Below are 18,967 nucleotides of genomic sequence, written 5' to 3'. Positions count from 1 at the left end.
CAGAAGTGCGTTGAAGTTCCACAAAGTGATGACTGAAGGACATGCATATTGTATTTTGTATTTATTGAAATAAGTGATGAGAATGCTGTTATTTGCATTTACCAGCTCACCTATGTCAGACCTTTTGATAAACGAAATTCTAATGAAAGTGAGAACATGTACACTGTTACATCTTTCAGAAAATGTTTTGAAATTGTGGTGCACAGTTCAGAATAAATGTTTTTCAAAAACCATTGCGTCTTTTTAGTAAATGTTTATTTCCAAAAGAAATTTCTAGAAGTTCAGAACAGTAAAATTCCCGCTTTTTAGAATTAATTAGAATATAACTCTTACGTAGTTAAACTAAAATACTCTTTGAGAGTTAATATATAAACTCTTAACACCAAGTGTTAAATTATCAACTCCAGAGAGATTTGGTGTTTAACACTAAATCAGAGTTAACATACCAACTCTCCAAAAAGAGTTAAATTAACACTCTCTGGTGTGGACCCATATAGACACTTTAAAAGTGTTGAAATCAAATCTGACAGTGTTAATTTGGACATGCTGGATTTGCTGTGTGGTGGGGTGCAGCTTAGCGAGGTAGCTGTGTGTTATGAAGAGATAAAGAGTCTAATTAATCCTGCTGCCCTGACCTCTAAAGGTAGTACTAGTAATACATGTTTTAGCAGAAGTAACAGCAGAAGCTACATCAATGTAAATTCTGAAACACTGAACAGCAGAGCTGATGGTCATCACTGGTCGAGCATGTTGAGGAGCTGATCAGGTGGCTCCATCTTGTGTCTTCAAGCTGTTATAGCAGAAAAACACAAATATTTAAATATTTAGCACTCTCATAGTACTCAAATTAAAAATCCAACTCTATTCTATATTAGTGCAGATACAACAAACTTCTACTACAGTTCAAAATTCACCAAAAGTTTGAAAATCTAACATCTTTAGCTTAGATTTATAACAAGGCTCAGCTGATAGATTTCTGGGAACTGGAACTTAATGATCTTGAGCTTGAGTATATGGACACATATGATCCACGCACATATATTACATGTAGGTGCAAGACCATTTAAGCCTATACTCTAATTCTCTAATTCTTTTCAGGGCAGTGCAATGGTTAGCACTTTTACCTCACAGGAAGAAAGTCTTGAATTCAATTCCACCATCACGCAAAGATCTTTCTATTTGGTGTTTGCATTTTTTTTCCCCTGTATCTGCGTGTGTTGTTCCCGGGTACTCCGGCTTCCTCCTCCAGTCAAAAGACGTGCAGTTTGGAGATATTCTGAGCTGCAAGATACTCTTGACCACAGGATTGCTGTGCTTTAACAGAATAATTAAAAATGATGTTTATAATAATTTGACTTAGAGGGAGGAAAGAAAACAACAACAACAAAACTACCAGCTCCAACATCGACCTCTGTGGGACCCCAAATGTCATCACTGCATCAACAGTGATGACTGTTGCAGTTCCAGTTCCTCATCACTGCATCAACAGTGATGACATCTGCAGTGTCTTCCAGTGTTAACTGAGAATGTCTGAATTTAAGAAAATATTTACACCAGTTAATGGTTTGTGTTTATACACAAGCACTCATATATATTCAAATAATTTTTTTAAAAAAAAGTTAATTTACCTGTTACTACCACACACCAAATCTGGTCGTTGGTACTTCCTGGCTTGTGTAGCCATTGGGTAACAAAAGCTCAACACTGCGCCTAGCATCCTGGAGCTAGCACAGGATGCTAGCCCCCCCTCGAAGCGCAAAGCACAAGGCTTGCGTGCAGAGTGAAGCGGAAAAAAAAGTGCGAGAGAGAGGGTGAGAGAGTCGTTCACTTCAAAGAGTCGGCTCTAAGAGCCGTGTCGTTCGCAACCAACACATCACTAATGAGAAGGATGAGACCAGTAATGAGGAAGGCTGAGCAGTATATGATGTTGAGCTGATGATCTGGTGTGGAGCTGTTCTGCTGCTGATGGTCTGACTCAGTGGAAGGAGAGATATGTGGAAAAAATGTAGTAAAAAAACACAAAAAAGCATCAAGAAATTTGTGACCTGTTTGTATTCACACTTTTAAAAATGATGCTGCTGAGTTTCTTGTAACAAGAAAAAAGTGATGAAATTAAAAATAAGGTAATGACTTTGTTGCGGGGCAAGGACGGTGGCGCGGCTGTGGCGAGGTGGTCTCACCTGAGCAGCATCAATGATCATGCTGCACCTGCTTTAATTGTTGTTGTTGTTGTGCAGGTGCGAGCTGGAAAACTGCAGCTGGTTGTGTGTAATTGACAGCAACGGAGAGTTATAAAAGAATGCTGAAAAACATAGAAATGTGATCACCTTTGCCATGTGGTTATTACAGACCAGTTTTTTCTTCTTCTTGGAAGCTCACATCTCTGAATGTTTTCTGTCCACTGCTCCCAGCTCTGCTGATATGTTTAGAAGTTGTCTTCTGACCGCTTGGACCTGTTTGCTGGATCTCCTTGCTCTAAGTAGAACTAGGTGAGCTGGGCTGGTGGTGCTCAAGATTTCTCAAAGCCAAAGTACCTGATAGTAAAAAGTGGGGTTGATGATCTGATCCTGGGGATTGAAATAAAGGTTTCTTGATCCTGGTCGCTACCTTGAGGTTTGGAAACTGCAGACTTTGACAGTTGCTGACTGGTCTCTGAGTCATAGTCATTATCATAATGATGCTCCATGTGATACAGAAGTTGATGTTTGTTCTCTGCACAGGTTTGACAACTGTGGTGAAAACATAGATGCATAAATACAAGTATTCAGAACACACCGCTCCTCCTCTGGATGTTTTGCACCTCATCTTTGAAGAAGAGCAAAGAGCCCTTTAAATTAGGTGTTAAATATATTTTGATCGCCCACTGTGTGGTAATGTGTCTCACATTCACATGAGGTATTTTAATCTAAACTTATATATGCTTTAACAAGATGAGCTAACGTCTTGATTTTTGGTCAGGCTTTTATTAGAGACCCACAACCCCACCAGGAAAACCAGCAGCTGTTTATGAGGAAGTGATTCAAACCTTTGTGATATTTTCAGTTGTGATGTTTTCTAATGTTTATAATAAACGTTGTTTGTGAGAAAAAAAATTGTAAACATGGAAGAGAATTAATAGAAAAGTGCAAGTTTTATGAATAATTGTCCATTTTTATAGTTTGGCTCTACGTATTATCTGATTTATACATGAGTCAAAGCCAGAGATGAATATGGCATAAAACAAAAGCTAAAGTTTGTTATCTGCACAAATTCTGATTAATTGTACGGTAACATTGTATGGTAATGTGTCACATGTTCCCACCTGATCCAATGACCAGTTCAAGTCTTGGTTTTAGTTAAAATAAAGTTTTTATAGACACAATGTCACAACACAACAATCAGATGTTTCATTTTAGTCTCAGTTAAGGAGGGTGTTAAAGGTTAGAGGGTATGAAAGGGATTCACTGGGGAACAAACATACAGTAGGTCTGCATTTAGTTAGACAACAAGCGAGTCAAGTGACAGTCTGTCCATGTGACTGTGCCACAGCTGTTGCAACAAAATAAACACTCCTGATGACGATTCGCCAGGAATCAGTTTCAAGTTGACGTCTCTGACTTTTGGGTTTAAAAGGAAACATGAGTTCTCTTGCCTCATGACTATGACAACATCAAAAACCCACCGACTCATGCATCCAAACACAAACAGAATATTACTCTTTAGCTTTGAATTTTAGGCCACTTTGAAGGATTTAGACTCAAGACAAACTTGCATTAAGTAAAGAATGACTGAATACACCTTAACGATAGAGATTAGTGCCAACTTTGACGGGTTTACAACAGACGTCTTCGCATATCATCTCTCCTGTAGCCTCCTTCAGGGCTGAGAGGGAAAGAGGATGTGGTTTCAGAGTTTTTTTCTTGTCAAGTCACACTCGGTTCTCTGTCAGACATTTTTTTTATGTGAACATCCCTGCAGTGACAAAGACTTCTGCAAAGCTGCTGAAGCCTGTTCATGCCTTAGAAATAATAATAAAATGACCTTCACTCATGCAGATCCCGACTGACTTCTAGCACTAACTAAATATCTGCAAATGCTGCTTCTAGTGTGTCAAATTCCTTATTGCCAAATATAATCTTCTATTACTGCACAGTGCAGACATACACACACACACACACACACACACACACACACACACACACACACACACACACACACACTTACAGCTACTTCTAACACCTACTCTAGCTATAATACAACTGTTATACAACTTGTACTGTACTGTTACCACTAATACTATTACTATCATCACTAATTATATCTAATATATTAGATATCTAATATCTTTAATATCTTAGCAACAGAGAGGGTTTATTTATCCTCATAAATTTTGTTGTATAATGTGTTAAACACATGTAGTTGGTTTATACACAGATGACTCTGCTCTTTAACTGGGTGTTGATATTCTTCACAAGTTGGGTTTAAAATATGTTTTGTGACAACTTTACACCAGAAATAAGGACGGGTTAGGAGAACTTTAAGGAACTCAAATAAGGGTCAGTTAAAAGGGAAATCAGTGACCCAGAAAAAGTGAAAGGTTCCCAAATCACAGCATTTTTGTGTATTTACAGTAATGTTTCTTTCAAATTTGTACACAACACTACAACAATAACTTGGTAACAAATCTAAAAAGTTATTATTAACTAATGACAAGTTTTGAGTGGGTGAATCAGGGCACATATGCCAAATGTCACCATAGTAACCGTCTCTAATTTTAAAAAAAAGTTGAAAATTCTGTTTGTTTGCTTCCATATATTGTCTATTTTGAAGTATGTTTCATATAATAAATCCCCAACCCTACACAAAAACAATAGTGTAACAGACACATGTCTTTCCAAAAAGACTGTTCCACTTTAGCTGTCTTGTTGAAAGTTTCTTTAGAAGTCTTAAGCAATGCTGTTTTTTAAGATGGTGTCAGATATCTGAGTCTAAAATTAATCACAATTCCAATGAGCTCTGCTTAGCTGGTAATGGTCAGTCATACTGTGCTCGAGTTGGTATAAAGTTCACAGTAAATATGTAAATGCATATAAATATAACTGCTGACCCTTAGAACAGTTTAGCAAACAAGCTTCCCTCTTGTGAAATGCAGAAGTGTCTACACTGGCATGTTTCCCATAGCTACTGTAGCAGAGTGAATATTATATTTAAAAAATTGCATTAATCACATTGTATGGTACAAGTATAAATAGTAGCTGCCATCTGAGCATCCCTCACTGGCTCGCTTGTTGCTGTATATATCGGCGCCTTTGGTTATCTTACTTCTATAGCTGTTACAGGTAGGAGTCGCGTGCATGTTGCTGCTGCCTCAGTTTGAATTGGCCACATTTTTGTTGATTGGTGCTACTCGTATTTTTGTAGAGATCACCTGCGCATTATTTCCTCAGAAGCCATCAATCGATTGCTGGTATGTTTTTATTTTGTACCGTACATTTAATTATTTCACCTGGTAGTAAACAGGTGTTTTTATATATTTTGCTTTGTCTTTTTGTTTTTGCCTGCCTGCTATATATGGAAGCCTGTTAGTGTGAATTTATTGTGTTAAATTGTTTAATCAGAGCAGATGACAGTTCTCTCTGTGTGTGTGTGTGTGTGTGTGTGTGAAACTGAGCTGCAGGTCCTCACCTGGCATTACATTCACCTGCTGGTAACCCACAGCTCTGAATTTACAGTAAATGTACAATTGAATCCTTATTTTACTTTGATATGTTTTGATTGGCTGTCATTACATTGTTGTTTCACACTGAAGCATGTTTCTGTCCCAAGTATAACAGATTTAAGAGCTGATAATTAGCATAGTTTCAAACTAAATATTCTCTAGGTGAAATTGCCGGCTTTTTCTCTTTCTTTGTAAAAGCTTTTGAGCTTTCTATTGCTGCTCTGCCATTGTGTTGTGTGTGTGTGACATCACTAGTTCCTTGCGTTCTTCCTCATTATTCTCCCACACAAAGAAATGATAAGAATCATATGTTGTTTTTACACCACTTTCTCTTCGTCTTTATGTTCTTTATGTTACTTGCGGGTCCCTTTGTGTATCTACTGAAGTTCCTCTTTTGACTGACTTGCCTCTCAGTTCCTAAACATTTTGAGATTGGCTAATTGTTTAAAAGGTTTCTATTCTGAGCTCAATAAGTTCTTAAGGGGAAATTTCTGAACTACCATCATAACTAAAAAAAAAAAAAAAAGACTCAGCACAAATGCAGGCTGTGCTTAATGCGCTTTATTCTTCAAAGACAAACGTGAATAAGGCTCAAAGTAAACTCTATGAACAACATGTGAATGTGATCCTGTAGGATTATGCTAGGAGAAAATATTTGGTATCTTTTGGTTATGTAGATAAATAAATGTGTGTTTTGCTTTGCGTTTGCTTTTTGTTTTCTTTCTAAACCAACTGATACAAATTCATGATCATTGTCGTTATTCTGTGTGGTTTAAAGTACATATACAGTGATGATAAACTTGTGGCTAAGGTTGCTGCAGAAACAGGAACTAGAGCTCTGCATGTTGATGCTAAAAATGACAGCCTCAACATGGCATTTAATCTGTTGTCAGACTCAATTGGTTTCTCTCAAAATGTAAAAGAACCCACCCACCACTTTAATCACACTCTAGATCTTGTTTTAACATATGGCATAGAAACTGAACATTTAACAGTGTTTCCTGAAAACCCTCTCCTGTCTGATCATTTCTTGATAACATTTACATTTACAATAATTGATTATGCAGCAGTGGAGAGTGGACTTTATCAAAGTAGATGTCTTTCTGAAAGCGCTGTAACTAAGTTTAAGAATATAATCCAGCCACTGTTATCATCGTCAATGCCCTGTACCAACACAGAGCAGAGCAGCTATCTGAACGCTACCCCAACAGAGGTCGATTATCTTGTTAATAATTTCACCTCCTCACTACGTACGACTCTGGATACTGTAGCTCCAGTGAAAACTAAGGTCTCTAATCAGAAGTACCTGACCCCGTGGTATAATTCTCAAACACGTACCCTAAAGCAGATGACTCGTAATCTGGAGAGGAAATGGCATGTCACAAATTTAGAGGATCATCATTTAGCCTGGAGAAATAGTTTGTTGCTTTATAAGAAAGCCCTCCGCAAAGCCAGAACAGCTTACTACTCATCACTGACTGAAGAAAATAAGAACAACCCCAGGTTTCTCTTCAGCACTGTAGCCAGGCTGACAAAAATTCAGAGCTCTTTTGAGCCAACCATCCCTTTAACGTTAACTAGTGATGACTTCATGAACTTCTTCACAAATAAAATTTTTATCATTAGAGAAAAAATTACCAATAATCATCCCACAGATGTAATATTATCTACAGCTACTCTTAGTACCATTGATGTTAAGTTAGACTCTTTTTCTCCAATCGATCTTTTTGAGTTAACTTAAATAATTACTTCCTCCAAACCATCAACGTGTCTTTTAGACCCCATTCCTACAAAACTGCTCAAAGAAGTCCTGCCATTGATTAATTCTTCGATCTTATATATGATCAACCTATCTCTAATAATCGGCTATGTACCACAGGCCTTCAAGGTGGCTGCAGTTAAACCTTTACTCAAAAAGCCATCTCTAGACCCAGCAGTCTTAGCTAATTATAGGCCAATCTCCAACCTTCCTTTCATATCAAAAATCCTTGAAAGAGTAGTTGTCAAACAGCTAACAGATCATCTGCAGAGGAATGGTTTATTTGAAGAGTTTCAGTCAGGTTTCAGAGTTCATCACAGCACAGAAACAGCTTTATTGAAGGTTACAAATGATCTTCTTATGGCCTCTGACAGTGGACTCATCTCTGTGCTTGTCCTTCTTGACCTTAGTGCAGCATTCGATACTGTTGACCATAATATCCTATTAGAGCGATTAGAACATGCTGTAGGTATTACAGGTACTGTGCTGCAGTGGTTTGTATCATATCTATCTAATAGACTCCAATTTGTGCATGTAAATGGAGAGTCCTCTTCACACACTGAGGTTAATTATGGAGTTCCACAGGGTTCAGTGCTAGGACCAATTCTGTTTACATTATACATGCTTCCCCTAGGCAGCATCATTAGAAGACATAGCATACATTTTCACTGCTATGCAGATGACATCCAGCTCTATCTGTCCATGAAGCCAGATAACACACACCAATTAGTTAAACTGCAGGAATGTCTTAAAGACATAAAGACTTGGATGGCCACTAACTTTCTGCTTCTTAACTCAGATAAAACTGAGGTCATTGTACTCGGCGCTGAAAAGCTTAGAAATATGGTATCTAACCAGATTCTTACTCTGGATGGCATTACCTTGGCCTCCAGTAACACTGTGAGGAACCTTGGAGTCATTTTTGACCAGGATATGTCCTTCAACGCACATATTAAACAAATATGTAAGACTGCGTTCTTCCATTTGCGCAACATCTCTAAAATTAGAAATATCCTGTCTCAGAGTGACGCTGAAAAACTAGTTCATGCATTTATTACTTCCAGGCTGGACTACTGCAATTCATTATTATCAGGATGTCCAAAAAACTCACTGAAAAGCCTTCAGTTAATCCAAATGCTGCAGCAAGAGTACTGACAGGGACTAGAAAGAGAGAGCATATTTCTCCTGTTTTGGCTTCCCTTCATTGGCTTCCTGTTAAATCCAGAATTGAATTCAAAATCCTGCTCCTCACATACAAGGTCTTAAATAATCAGGCCCCATCTTATCTTAATGACCTTGTAGTACCATATCACCCTATTAGAGCACTTCGCTCCCGCTCTGCAGGCCTACTTGTTGTTCCTAGAGTATTTAAAAGTAGAATGGGAGGGAGAGCCTTCAGTTTTCAGGCCCCTCTTCTGTGGAACCAGCTTCCAGTTTGGATTCGGGAGACAGACACTATCTCTACTTTTAAGATTAGGCTTAAAACTTTCCTTTTTGCTAAAGCATATAGTTAGGGCTGACCAGGTGACCCTGAATCCTTCCTTAGTTATGCTGCAATAGATGTAGGCTGCCGGGGAATTCCCATGATGCATTGAGTTTTTCCTTTCCAGTCACCTTTCTCGCTCACTATGTATTAACAGACCTCTCTGTGTTGAATCATATCTGTTATTAACCTCTGTCTCTCTTCCACACCATGTCTTTTATCCTGTCTTCCTTCTCTCACCCCAACCGGTCACAGCAGATGGCCGCCCCTCCCTGAGCCTGGTTCTGCCGGAGGTTTCTTCCTGTTAAAAGGGAGTTTTTCCTTCCCATTGTCGCCAAAGTGCTTGCTCATAGGGGGTCATATGATTGTTGGGTTTTTCTCTGTATCTATGAAGCGCCTTGAGGCGACTTTTGTTGTGATTTGGCGCTATATAAATAAAATTGAATTGAATTGAATTGAATTGAATTGAATTGAATTGAATTGAATGCTGCAAAAATTCAACCCCACAAACTTATGTGGCACAGGTAACTTTAAACACTCCACTAGACATGAGGCCTTATTTATGAAAGTAATGAAGAGGCCACTCTAAAAAGAACATGCCAACAAGGGTTAAAGTGAAGATGCGTTAAAACAAGCTACAAAACATCTAAATTAATGCCCTTTGGACATACAGTATAAGACAAAAGTGGCTATGTTCAGCGATAGTGCATATAGTGATAGAGAGGTGATGATTTGGGATTGTTTTGCAGTCATGAGACCTGGGGACCTTAGAGTCATTGAGTTGACCATGAACTCCTCTGCATGCCCATGCAAGTATTCTAGAGCCAAATATTGATGCTACCTATCTGACAGCTAAAGCTCAGCCGCAGCTCAGGCGTGCAGCAAATCTCCAACAGAACGGCTAAAAAAGAAAAGAATCAAGTTCAGCAATGGGCCAATCAAAGGTCAGAACTCAACCTGATTGAAATACTGTGGTGGGCCCTTCAGAGAGCCGCGTATAAACGAATGCCTCCAAGTCCCAATCAAAGGAACTTTGTAAAGAAGAGTGACCCAGAATTCAATGTGAGAGATCATTAAACTCAGTTTTTCTACACGCTGTTTCTGAATTTGGGCTTTGTTTGTGTGTGTGTTCTTGTTCATCTCAGGTTGTGATGGATTAATTTTAGGACATGATAAAGACTTTTTATCACTGGTGTAAGTCACACAAATCCAATGATTTCCAAATTCAGATTAACAAATATCATCATTCTTGATCTGCCATCTAGACGTGTTTTTACCCCATCGTCTCACATCCCTATAATTTGCAATCATGTTTTTCCTGATTTTGTCAGCTTCCTGCCTGCCTGTGTTTCTGTTTACAAGTTCAGTTACTTCCTGCTTTATTTTGTTTGGTGTTTTGTCTCTTGTCTCGTATTTAGTTTCACACCCCTTCTCTTATTTTCTTAGTTAGTAAAACTACCCTCCCAGGTATCTCCTGTTTGCCCTCATCATCTTGTTTATTTATTCCTTCAGCTTTATTCAGTTTTTGTTGTGTTTTTCCTCATTACATTTGTGTGTGTCTCATTTCTGTATAGTTTTTGAATTCCACCTTCCTGGGCAACATTTTCATTGGAATTTACCATTAAAGCTGCCTTTTAAATGTATTTCCTGTCTCCTGGGTCCTACATTTGGGTCCAAATCCTGCCTACCAGACATGACACTTGACCTGTTTGTACTGGTTGGAGCAGGATGGGGCCCAACATAGTCAGAATACATGGAAACAGGAAGCTGGCATTCTACCGAGAAGCAACAACTGAAATTGTTTTCACAGGTTGTCACTTGCTGTTGTTTTCAGAACGTGTGATGAAAGCGCTGAATAGTTTCCTGTGAAATCTGACCAACAAACACTCACATGGCCTTGAGGAAAGAGGAACATTGTGAAGCTCTTTTTTAAATAATATCATCCAGATTTGTTTCTGTCCCTTGTTGTTCTCAAATGTTTAATGGGTTCATATTAAACATTACAAAGAAATACTTCAAACCACATTTTCTCTTTCAAACAAACAAATCACTGGTGTGAACTCAAGTTCTATTTGTGTTAAATAACTACACGAATGCCTAAACCCAAAATAAATGCTGTAATCAAACTGAAAATGATCGCAGTGTTTTTTCACAGAACAAAAGAATAATGCCACAGATATGTAGAAAGTTCTTTTACATATTCTTATACTAACACAAACCTATTATGCAATAATTTGCAAAGACCATATAATCTTAGATTTTAAAACAACAGCCCACAGAGAACAAATGTTCAAACTGAGATTATTAATGTGGATGAATTAGTTATCTGTGAACAAAGTCTTTCTGGAGAACTTCAGTGTTTACCAGGGATGCTTTTAAAAAAACACATTTAATTTTGTTACATGTTATTGTGACAAACTGGTGAGCTGTCCAGCGTGTACCCCTCCTTTAGCCCTATGACAGCTGGTATAGACTCCTGCATACTTAAAATGGATAAGCAGAGGAAAATTGATGGTTCAGTAATTTTGACAGCTTTTGTTGCCCTTCTCACAACATTATTTTTAAATTTGATGCTGCAACAAATTAAAAAAAATATGTCTTTCAAAAGTCAATTTTCTCACAGTCAACATGTGATATTTTGTCTTTGTCCTGGTTTCACTTCTGTTTGACATTTAATTGTAAAATGCAGCTTTCTGTTGTCATACTTAATCATCATGCTGACTTTTTAGGAAATGAGACTGTGTTTAAAATCTGCTTTCAAAACAGCATAAACAACAAAACAGCTGAAACAAAACAACAAAAACTGATAAACAGATACAAACTATAAGAGAAAAATAAATATTAAATGTTGGAGTTTCATATTTACAGGTTTTCACAGCAGCATTGAGTTATGGTGTTAAATCCTGAAGCACCTTAAAGCAGGTTTGGCTAAAGGTTGTCACATTCTTGGGTCCTTCTCAGCTCAGAAGCAGAGCAGATTGTCTCTGACTAAAATTAATCTTGCAGCACTTTCGTCAAGTTTGTGGAAATTTTTGATTCAGAACTTTACATTCTTTTGGTCCAACAACTCAAACCAGAGAGGAAGAAATAAATCCTCCTACGAGCGGATGAGCAGCAAGTCTTCAGTTATCAGACTGACCTCTGTCCAGCAGGTATCATCCACCTGTACAGGTGTGTCCTTCAGCTTTGAGGTAGTGTGGAGCGAGGAAGCTGAATTTTGTAATAAACACACTCTTGAAGCGGAGCAGCAGAGGGAGGGGGGAACTGGATCTCCTCATACTGAAACACAACAGCAGCACTGAGTACAGGACAAAGTAGCACTGAAGGATAACAATGAGCATGAGCTGCAGGGTCACCTGAACACTTTGAGTTACCTGTGGAGCCTCCAGCCTCTCACTGGTCCCAGCTGGAGGGAGGTTTGCCTGATACTTGCTGATTCTCCTCTTCCGACACAGCCATACACAACTCAGACCTGCCAACAGACCATCAGGGGAGTGACATCACCTTCACACTCACATCAGCACTCATCACATACAACACATTTCTCCACTGCGCAGAGAAACCTTTCAACATCTGGCACAACACCTGGACAGCAGAAGCACAGCTGAAGCCTGCTGGGGGGCAGTGAGCAGTACGTTTGTGCTGTACTGTCTGTACAGCGTTGTCTTTCAGCCCCCATGGATTACATCTACGTACTTTGGTAATATGTGAGTAGCATTAAGAATGTTGTGGGCCAACTTTAAAAATACTTATTTCCACAAATGTACAACTATAAAACCACCTCACATACTTGCAGCTTATGTGTAAAAGTTACAGTATGAAACCTGCACTTGTAAATGTTTTATAAGGTGGATGAATATAAACTACAGATGCCTGAATCCACATAGTAAGAAGCACTGCTGGAAGGAGAGGGTTACAAGATGAGTTGACATCTATTATAAAAATAGAAGGTTGGTGTGGTGGGGCGTGGCCTGCGGTGCCGTGCAGGGAAGGCGGACGCACCTGCACGGCATCTGCAATCACGCCCCGCCGACTTAAATATTGTAATGGGTGCTGTGTTTGGGGATTGTTGTGGTGATGATGTTGAGCGGGCAGCGGGAGAGCTGCAGCTCTGGGAGCATTGTGAACAGCAACCGTGAAAGTGCTAATAAAGTATGCTGAAGAGCATGAATTTGCACCCGGGTCTGCCGTGGTCGTTTACAGTTGGTCTAAAGCAAGCTTGACTAAAAATTACTGTGGCTGAGCTGGTTGCATTACGTACTGCTGCATGAGTTAGTGGTAGCATTTCTGCATATCTACATATGCAACATGTTGCTGTGGAGGGGTCCTGGTATTAATAGAAGAGCAGACAGACCACAGAGGTTTAGACAAAATGACAGACTCACAGAGTACTAAAAAGAGCACAAAGTTCAGGATCACTGAGCTGACGAGGAAAGTCTGCCTCTGCAACACTCCACTCTCAGGGTCAGTGGTTGGACAGATATCTGGAAGAAGAAAAGTTACACATATTGAACTAGAAATTATAGTGTTTCATAAAACCATAAGACATTAACAGTGTTTTCATGTCTGAGGCCCAGCTGACTACACTTTAACAAATACTTCATCTAGTCGACCCAAGTTACTGTTTTATATTACAGGAACTTTCAAAAGCTGAAAAAAAAACAGAAGTCCAGACGCTTTTCTTTGCAAGCTCCTTTGACTATTTATTATAATATTATAAGTACTATTGTTTATTATTTTAACCTTTGACCATCTATGAGTTGCAGTTTTGAGGGTGAGTGGTAACTGATTAGTGAGCGATTAGTCTGTTGTAACTTTAGAGACCAACACAATGGTGGAAAACAAATGTTTCCAAGATTAGGTGAGTTGTCAGGTTGTTTTAGCAGCTGTTAGGATGATGTCTTTTTATGTTCTCAGTCACCCAAGTCAGGGAAGTCTAAGTAGCTTTGAAAGAAAGCGACTGTACTTGAAAGAAACTTTTAGTCCAGTCGCTTTCTTTCAAAGCTCCTTGGAGCTTTTTATATTTCAAATTGGCAACCTGTTGAGGATTATGTCGTATTTGAGCAGTTGTCTTTAGAAATGAATGATGTCATCTTTTAGGTAAAGCCTCAAATTTTGTTTTGACTGTTCTTCTATTGTACAGTAAAGAGGTCACACTTCAAAGAAATAAGGTGGATATTGCCAGAGATAGGCAGTAACACGTTACTGTAATCCAATAACTTTTTTTAAGTAACGAGTAAAGTGAGGGATTACTATTGCAAAAAAGGTAATTAGATTACTGTTACTTTCCCATAAGCACGCTGCGTTACTGCGTTACTAAACCGTGATTTTGTTTGCGAGAGTGTCTCATGACAGTGACGTAAGTGAGTGCGACGTTCGTGGCAACAGCTGTGTGCAGATCAACAATGGATAATATATCGAGTGGGGAGAGAGTATGAGCGTGCAGCGTTTAAAGCGTGGAAGTACTGACCTTACTTTGAAATTGATTCCATCAAAAGTGACAAAAACATTAGTGTCCTCTGTTCACTGCGTAGGAAGAAAACTTCTTTTTACAGTGAAAACACCCTTAACTTCCGAGCAAGCTGCCACGGGAATGTGAAATTCACAAATCCTTCGACACACTGCGGCACACCTGGACCAGGGCAAACCTCCGCCTACCCCACTCCTGCTTTACAGGTGAAAATAGAGCAACAGGACCGCTAGTCTTTGATTTTATTTATTTTCTGCTGTGTTTTACTTGCATCTATTTGAAAGACTTTGTGTAAACACACAAAAAAAAATATTTCATGTGCTCAAATGTGCAGAAAATAGGTTTAAATGTTAAACAAATTTCCTCCAGTCAGAGAATGTTGCATATAATTTAATTTTTGCTGGATGCATAAAGTTAAAAGATTAAAACTAATAAAACAAGTTTTAAAAGGGACTTTTCCATTTTATTACATTTTGTATGATGGATTATGCAGAAAAAGTAGAATTGGGCTGAAAGATCTATCACTTTATCACCTATTCAGGTTGTAAATCATGTTTTTAAAAAGTAACTAAGTAACTGATTACTTTTGCAAATAAGTAATCAGTAAATTAGCAGGATTACTCTTGGGGGGAAATAATCAGTAATTAGTTACTGATTACTTTTTTCAAGTAACTCGACCAACACTGGATATTACTGAAGATCTACTTTACCTCTAAATAGGACACTGTTACAATAATGACTATTTGCAGAGAACTTTTAAAACACACAGTCACAAATTTCTTTACTGATTTGATAAAAACGAGCAAAATATAAGTTTACATTTCCACGCAGACAAACATGCAGTCTTACATTCAGTCATCATGTTGACTAAATGAACTATAGTCAAAATAACTGGGTAAAGATTAAGGAAAAGCTAACCTACAAAAGTTTTCAGATAATTCAAAGCAATCATTAAACTGACCAAATAAGAAAAACTGCTTTCATGCAATGGCCATCTCTGGATATGAAAAAGTTCCACTTCCAGTTCCAAGACACTCACAAAATGATCAGAGGGACCAACTACTGGAATGAAGTCTTAGCAGATCTGCTATATTGCCACATACCTGATCATGTAGGGAAATATATATGCTCCAAATAAAGTTTATAAATTCTAAATTTCTAGCAGCCAAGCTGCTGGAATAATTAGAGATTAGCTGAAGGTCTGAGCAATGCATGGGAATACTGAATCAGAACAATCAAGATGGGAAGAAGTTAAAGTGTGTGCTAATGGTTCCTCCGCTTGAGTGAGCCAGTGATGTTTTGATTTTTGCAATGTTTCTAGATGAAAGAAACAAGACTGGGTGAGCTTTGTGACGTAAAAGTTAAATATCAAGATTCAAATGCTGATGAAGAACAACACCAAAGTTGTGATGGAGGAAATTTCATCAAAATTACATCAAACTAGTAACAGCTATGAAGTAATCACTGTGGTAGGAGGTAATAAATCTTCTATCAGTGATAAATTCAGGAACATTTTTTTTTATCTCTAGAGACAAGCCTATCACTGCATTAGTCACAACAGGGAGCTTCACCTATTACAGTCTGTGGTTTCCAACATTATACAAAAAAGCAACCATGAATGCACTGCACCACATAAATACCTCTGGTGCACTGCAGGGAAACTGTCACCACAGCCACCAAAGCCTGTGAGCTAAAGAACAATGCAATTTTAAACAGCATGATACAGATCTGCATGAAAGCGTAATGAGTTTTTGACTAAGAAATAGCTTCACTAAAGCGTACCAGTGAAACTGTGTACAAACAATTATTTATAAATGTAGTTTTAGTTATCAAATACAACTCTTTTTTTAAATATATTTTTTTATTTTCTTTTTTTCCATTGTGCACTTTGGCCCTTAGAAAACACAACATGCAAGATACTGAGAGCTCACTGAAGTTACACATTTAAGTTATCTTTATTAATCCTTTATATCCAGGTAAAACTCTCATTGAGGTTAAACATTTATTTTCCAAGAGAGACCTGGCATCATGGCAGGTCTCTCAAGTAAATCAATAGTAATATGTACTTCTGTTATTATCAGCATTAAATTTAATAAACTTTGTACTTACCTGAGACGAGGCTGAAAGTCTCCACAAACTGAATGCTGCTATCTCTCTTGATGCCACAGAAGTAAAGCCTGCAGTCCTCTGCTGTCAAGCTTTTAATCACAAGTTTGTTTCCCAGGATTGAAAATTTGGTTTCAAATCCAGGAGAGTAGTAGGTAGAGCCTGCTGAGGAAAAACTGCGACCGATACCTGCTCTGAGCTGACTGTGGATCTCCATGTACCAGTGTGGGTCTGATGTCTGATTGGAGCAGGTTAGAGTGACATTGGTCCCCAGCTCTCCTCTGACCTCGGTCACGTTCTCGGCCTCTGCACAGAGCAGAACCACCAACAGGATCATCCACAGGAGAACCATGATCAGCTTCAGCAACCACAACAAGACGGAGTCGTCTGAAAGCAGCTCAGCTCTGATGTACTCTGACACAGAAGTGCTCTACACTTCCTACTTCAGGCAGTGATTATGTCGTGTGCGACGTCTGCTGATAAACCACAAATACCAAGTAACTCTCACAGGAAGTGAAACCTTCTTTTTACCTCCAGCCCGACTTCTGTAGCAGGAATCTGACACAGAGCTTTCAGACTCAGTTTTTCTGGAACTGAATTTTCACTTTACGAATGGTACTGTAGGAGTAATAACAACAACACAAGCAAGGGGGAGTTTAAAACACTGTCCTCTCAGCATGAGAGGACAGTGTTTGATTTAAAGTACAAAGCACAGGTAGAAAAACTAGCAGTAGTAGCATATGTTTTAGTAGAAAATAAACAGACATGCAGATACAATGAATGAATCCAAAACTATCCAGATTTTAACATGTCTGAACTGACTCAGTCCTGTATCTCTGTAAATAAAAAAAATCTTCATCTAGAACTTCAACTGTTACTCCAGTGAAACACACCTCAAGTCAAATCAGACAGTAAATTAAAGGACAGTATATTTAACCCCTTCAAACATGGCTTCGCGTCTGTTACACCACAGCGCCTCCAGTTGTATCCAAATATTACTGCAATACAAACCCACTGAATTCCTATTATAAATACTTCTATAACCTCTACTGCAAAAGCAGGTATTAAACTCTTTACACTCAATATTCTCACTGAAACTTTAACTACTGTAATTACAGTGTATTGCATTCAAAGTGTATTAGAATGACTACTTTCACTACTACACTCTGTACTACAAATATTACTCAATCTGATTAATCTAATTCAAATATGAAACTGCTGCCTTTATCATAGCAGCAGTGAAGCATGATGTGAGTAGCATTTGGCTACATGTACATCTGCATAACTGCAACAATAACCACTACACACTCTGACAGTGCATTTTACTAATGCTCATCAAATCACCTTCTGCCCACAGCCCTGGTTTTAGTGCCTGTTATTACAAATTAAAACTATGACAAAGTTGCTCCTCCATTTGCAGCACTACTATCATCTATGTTCTGTTTATCCGTCTGTGACTGTTTAGTGTTACCGTGTTACTGCGAAATGATCAGTTATAACTTCTGTTAATGACAGATATCAGCCTGTTACTACCTGTGCAGTTAAAATTGATCACTGAACTGGATCAGACTTCCTTGAATTCAGCCTGAAGATGGTTCCAGTTAAGAAACTGTTAGCTGACATAAAATGTACTTTACTATATACATGACTGATGTCTTTAAAGGATATCTAAAACACAACAGCAAACACTTAAAATATATTTGAACTTGCATGCATGTATAGATGGTGCATTAACACTGATGTAGTTTAAAGTTAATCAATATATATGAGGCCAAAACTACTTAAAAATATTTGACCAGAATTGAACTTTTCATTCATTTGGGAGCTGTGAGCCTGTTGTGAACCTTATGTTGGAGCACATACGCAATTCTGAAAAAGTTGTTACACCGTAAAACATTTTGAAGACAATTGTTTTGAGACATTCTTCTTCCATCAAATTTAAACTACATAAATATTTTTTTTCCAAATTGTACTTTTCCTTAGTGCTATTGTGAATTAAATATGGGTTGATGAGATGATGAGTAAAATTATTAACAACACCTGAGATGAGTGATACCTTTAAAGTAACACACAGGGACAGCACCAGCAGTACATGTTTAATGGAAGTAACAACAGCCATAATATGGTTTGAATTTATAAATGTCAGAGCCAAGATCATCATTAGTTCAACACATGCGAGCAGATCAGCTGTTTTCATCTTCTGTCTCCAAACTGTTGCTGCAAAGAAACTCAAACATGAACACAATCTGAAAACAGTGAAAAGGTCAAAGCAGACAAGCTAACACAGGTGGTACATTTTCTAATACTGTAACATTTCTAAAACATGACATTAATCATACATGAGTAGAAAAATGCGTCTTCAGCATCACTTCAAGTGTAGGCTGTGTACAGGCAGGATAGGAGGACCCAAAGTGTAGACTCAAACTCAAACTCAGCTTTTATTGCTGGATG

General features: G+C 38.2%; 1 protein-coding gene across 2 annotated transcripts; it reads right to left on the bottom strand.

The window, feature by feature from the left end:
• Positions 1 to 1,203: 1,203 nt before the first annotated feature.
• LOC146491391 (uncharacterized) lies at positions 1,204 to 17,159 on the bottom strand. 2 transcript variants are annotated; one of them, XR_014872583.1, is made up of 5 exons: positions 16,520 to 17,159; positions 13,326 to 13,424; positions 12,315 to 12,412; positions 4,718 to 12,219; positions 1,204 to 4,211 (listed from the first exon to the last, which is right to left on the bottom strand). XR_014872583.1 is itself a non-coding variant. In XM_085152864.1 (4 exons), the coding sequence occupies exons 1-4, from the start codon at positions 16,866 to 16,868 to the stop codon at positions 12,121 to 12,123; spliced, it is 645 nt and encodes a 214-aa protein (XP_085008990.1). In that variant the 5' UTR covers positions 16,869 to 17,159; the 3' UTR covers positions 1,204 to 12,120. The 2 variants fall into 2 exon arrangements, 1 of the variants encoding a protein (XP_085008990.1); XM_085152864.1 differs by having other exon boundaries at positions 1,204 to 12,219.
• Between the last annotated feature and the right edge of the window lie 1,808 nt (positions 17,160 to 18,967).

The sequence above is a fragment of the Neolamprologus multifasciatus genome, chromosome 23 (assembly GCF_963576455.1).
Source record: "Neolamprologus multifasciatus chromosome 23, fNeoMul1.2, whole genome shotgun sequence".
NCBI classification, from domain to species: domain Eukaryota; kingdom Metazoa; phylum Chordata; class Actinopteri; order Cichliformes; family Cichlidae; genus Neolamprologus; species Neolamprologus multifasciatus.
The sequence above is the reverse complement of the archived record's forward strand: the minus strand, read 5'-3'. Positions and strand labels throughout refer to the sequence as shown.